The sequence below is a fragment of the Oncorhynchus nerka genome, unplaced genomic scaffold, assembly GCF_034236695.1.
Source record: "Oncorhynchus nerka isolate Pitt River unplaced genomic scaffold, Oner_Uvic_2.0 unplaced_scaffold_829, whole genome shotgun sequence".
Classification (NCBI taxonomy): Eukaryota; Metazoa; Chordata; class Actinopteri; order Salmoniformes; family Salmonidae; genus Oncorhynchus; species Oncorhynchus nerka.
This window is the reverse complement of record NW_027040438.1, coordinates 196,089-201,088: the sequence shown is the minus strand read 5'-3', so window position 1 is coordinate 201,088 and position 5,000 is coordinate 196,089. Positions and strand designations below refer to the sequence as shown.

Sequence of the window (5,000 nt, the reverse complement as noted above, 5' to 3'; positions counted from 1 at the left end):
TATATCATGATTTAAATACCTGTCTCTACCTAGTGGTTAATTATTTAAATACCTGTCTCTACCTAGTGGTTAATTAATATTATTAATATATAATTAATATTATTAATATATCATGATTTAAATACCTGTCTCTACCTAGTGGTTAATTAATATTATTAATATATCATGATTTAAATACATGTCTCTACCTAGTGGTTAATTATTTAAATACCTGTCTCTACCTAGTGGTTAATTATTTAAATACCTGTCTCTACCTAGTGGTTAATTAATATTATTAATATATCATGATTTAAATACCTGTCTCTACCTAGTGGTTAATTAATATTATTATTATATCATGATTTAAATACCTGTCTCTACCTAGTGGTTAATTAATATTATTAATATATCATGATTTAAATACCTGTCTCTACCTAGTGGTTAATTATTTAAATACCTGTCTCTACCTAGTGGTTAATTAATATTATTAATATATCATGATTTAAATACCTGTCTCTACCTAGTGGTTAATTATGTAAATACCTGTCTCTACCTAGTGGTTAATTAATATTATTAATATATCATGATTTAAATACCTGTCTCTACCTAGTGGTTAATTAATATTATTAATATATCATGATTTAAATACCTGTCTCTACCTAGTGGTTAATTATTTAAATACCTGTCTCTACCTAGTGGTTAATTATTTAAATACCTGTCTCTACCTAGTGGTTAATTAATATTATGATTTAAATACCTGTCTCTACCTATTGGTTAATTATTTAAATACCTGTCTCTACCTAGTGGTTAATTAATATTATTAATATATCATGATGTAAATACCTGTCTCTACCTAGTGGTTAATTAATATTATTAATATAACATGATTTAAATACCTGTCTCTACCTAGTGGTTAATTAATATTATTAATATATCATGATGTAAATACCTGTCTCTACCTAGTGGTTAATTAATATCATGATTTAAATACCTGTCTCTACCTGTCTTTAATTAATATTATTAATATATCATGATTTAAATACCTGTCTCTACCTAGTGGTTAATTATTTAAATACCTGTCTCTACCTAGTGGTTAATTATTTAAATACCTGTCTCTACCTAGTGGTTAATTATTTAAATACCTGTCTCTACCTAGTGGTTAATTAATATTATTAATATATCATGATTTAAATACCTGTCTCTACCTAGTGGTTAATTATTTAAATACCTGTCTCTACCTAATGGTTAATTATTTAAATACCTGTCTCTACCTAGTGGTTAATTAATATTATTAATATATCATGATGTAAATACCTGTCTCTACCTAGTGGTTAATTAATATTATTAATATATCATGATGTAAATACCTGTCTCTACCTAGTGGTTAATTAATATTATTAATATATCATGATTTAAATACCTGTCTCTACCTAGTGGTTAATTAATATTATTAATATATCATGATTTAAATACCTGTCTCTACCTAGTGGTTAATTATTTAAATACCTGTCTCTACCTAGTGGTTAATTAATATCATGATTTAAATACCTGTCTCTACCTAGTGGTTAATTAATATCATGATTTAAATACCTGTCTCTACCTAGTGGTTAATTAATATTATTAATATATCATGATTTAAATACCTGTCTCTACCTAGTGGTTAATTAATATTATTAATATATCATGATTTAAATACCTGTCTCTACCTAGTGGTTAATTATTTAAATACCTGTCTCTACCTAGTGGTTAATTATTTAAATACCTGTCTCTACCTAGTGGTTAATTAATATTATTAATATATCATGATTTAAATACCTGTCTCTACCTAGTGGTTAATTAATATTATTAATATATCATGATTTAAATACCTGTCTCTACCTAGTGGTTAATTAATATCATGATTTAAATACCTGTCTCTACCTAGTGGTTAATTAATATTATTAATATATCATGATTTAAATACCTGTCTCTACCTAGTGGTTAATTAATATTATTAATATATCATGATTTAAATACCTGTCTCTACCTAGTGGTTAATTAATATTATTAATATATCATGATTTAAATACCTGTCTCTACCTAGTGGTTAATTAATATTATTAATATATCATGATTTAAATACCTGTCTCTACCTAGTGGTTAATTATTTAAATACCTGTCTCTACCTAGTGGTTAATTAATATTAATAATATATCATGATGTAAATACCTGTCTCTACCTAGTGGTTAATTATTTAAATACCTGTCTCTACCTAGTGGTTAATTATTTAAATACCTGTCTCTACCTAGTGGTTAATTAATATTATTAATATATCATGATTTAAATACCTGTCTCTACCTAGTGGTTAATTATTTAAATACCTGTCTCTACCTAGTGGTTAATTAATATTATTAATATATCATGATTTAAATACCTGTCTCTACCTAGTGGTTAATTATTTAAATACCTGTCTCTACCTAGTGGTTAATTAATATTATTAATATATCATGATTTAAATACCTGTCTCTACCTAGTGGTTAATTATTTAAATACCTGTCTCTACCTAGTGGTTAATTAATATTATTAATATATCATGATTTAAATACCTGTCTCTACCTAGTGGTTCATTAATATTATTAATATATCATGATTTAAATACTTCTCTACCTGTCTTTAATTAATATTATTAATATATCATGATGTAAATACCTGTCTCTACCTGTCTTTAATTAATATTATTAATATGTCATGATTTAAATACCTGTCTCTACCTAGTGGTTAATTAATATTATTAATATATCATGATTTAAATACCAGTCTCTACCTAGTGGTTAATTAATATTATTAATATATCATGATTTAAATACCTGTCTCTACCTAGTGGTTAATTATGTAAATACCTGTCTCTACCTAGTGGTTAATTAATATTATTAATATATCATGATTTAAATACCTGTCTCTACCTAGTGGTTAATTATTTAAATACCTGTCTCTACCTAGTGGTTAATTATTTAAATACCTGTCTCTACCTAGTGGTTAATTATTTAAATACCTGTCTCTACCAAGTGGTTAATTAATATTATTAATATATCATGATGTAAATACCTGTCTCTACCTAGTGGTTAATTATTATTATTAATATATCATGATTTAAATACCTGTCTCTACCTAGTGGTTAATTATTTAAATACCTGTCTCTACCTAGTGGTTAATTAATATTATTAATATATCATGATTTAAATACCTGTCTCTACCTAGTGGTTAATTATTTAAATACCTGTCTCTACCTAGTGGTTAATTAATATTATTAATATATCATGATTTAAATACCTGTCTCTACCTAGTGGTTAATTATTTAAATACCTGTCTCTACCTAGTGGTTAATTAATATTATTAATATATCATGATGTAAATACCTGTCTCTACCTAGTGGTTAATTATTTAAATACCTGTCTCTACCTAGTGGTTAATTAATATTATTAATATATCATGATTTAAATACCTGTCTCTACCTAGTGGTTAATTATTTAAATACCTGTCTCTACCTAGTGGTTAATTATTTAAATACCTGTCTCTACCTAGTGGTTAATTAATATTATTAATATATCATGATTTAAATACCTGTCTCTACCTAGTGGTTAATTATTTAAATACCTGTCTCTACCTAGTGGTTAATTAATATTATTAATATATCATGATTTAAATACCTGTCTCTACCTAGTGGTTAATTATTTAAATACCTGTCTCTACCTAGTGGTTAATTATTTAAATACCTGTCTCTACCTAGTGGTTAATTAATATTATTAATATATCATGATTTAAATACCTGTCTCTACCTAGTGGTTAATTAATATTATTAATATATCATGATTTAAATACCTGTCTCTACCTGTCTTTAATTAATATTATTATTAACTTTGCAGGTCAGAAGGGTTACCTTGGCGACACCTGGAACAGACTGGACTTCTTCATCGTTATCATCGGGTCAGTGTTGGACAGAACACACACACACACACACACGCACACACAAACTCACTGAACTAAACCTAGTCCTGAACTAAACCTAGTCCTGAACTAAACCTAGTCCTGAACTAAACCTAGTCCTGAACTAAAAGGCTTGGGTTTCCTAGACGCAGAACTAAACCTAGTCCTGAACTAAAAGGCTTGTGTTTCCTAGACACAGATTAAACCTAGTCTTGAACTAAACCTAGTCCTGAACTAAACCTAGTCCTGAACTAAAACGCAGATTAGTCCTGGAATAAAAATATATTTGAGAATAGCCTTAATCCTAGTCTGGGGAAACTTTCCCTTAGTGAGTGGAGGTTAATTGACAGGGTTCAGAGGTCAGGGTTACACTGAGTTTCCTTTCTCTCTCCTCAGGATGTTGGAGTATTCTCTAGACGGACACAACGTCAGCCTATCAGCCATCAGGACTGTCAGGGTGCTCCGCCCACTACGAGCCATCAACAGAGTACCCAGTGAGCACCTCTCTGTCTGTCTGTTGTACACAGTATGTCCTCAATAGTATGTAGTATGATGAGTACACATTATGTCCTCAATAGTATGTAGTATGATGAGTACACAGTATGTACTCAATAGTATGTAGTATGATGAGTACACAGTATGTCCTCAATAGTATGTAGTATGATGAGTACACAGTATGTACTCAATAGTATGATGAGTACACAGTATGTCCTCAATAGTGTGTAGTATGATGAGTACACAGTATGTCCTCAATAGTATGTAGTATGATGAGTACACAGTATGTCCTCAATAGTATGTAGTATGATGAGTACACAGTGTGTCCTCAATAGTATGATGAGTACCCAGTATGTACTCAATAGTATGTAGTATGATGAGTACCCAGTATGTACTCAATAGTATGTAGTATGATGTGTACCCAGTATGTACTCAATAGTATGTAGTATGATGAGTACACAGTATGTACTCAATAGTATGATGAGTACACAGTATGTCCTCAATAGTATGATGAGTACCCAGTATGTACTCAATAGTATGATGAGTACACAGTATGTACTCAA

At 28.7% G+C, this 5,000-nt stretch overlaps 1 protein-coding gene across 1 annotated transcript in view; it reads left to right on the top strand.

Moving 5' to 3' along the window:
• The window catches only part of LOC135571051 (voltage-dependent T-type calcium channel subunit alpha-1I-like), a gene marked incomplete at both ends in the record, with an annotated part of 49,781 nt that overhangs the window by 1,395 nt on the left and 43,386 nt on the right, over window positions 1-5,000 (top strand). Inside the window, 2 exons of the mRNA XM_065016859.1 lie at window positions 3,882-3,942; window positions 4,339-4,436. Coding sequence (XP_064872931.1) covers window positions 3,882-3,942; window positions 4,339-4,436 — 159 coding nt within the window. The remainder of the gene's footprint in view (window positions 1-3,881; window positions 3,943-4,338; window positions 4,437-5,000) is intronic.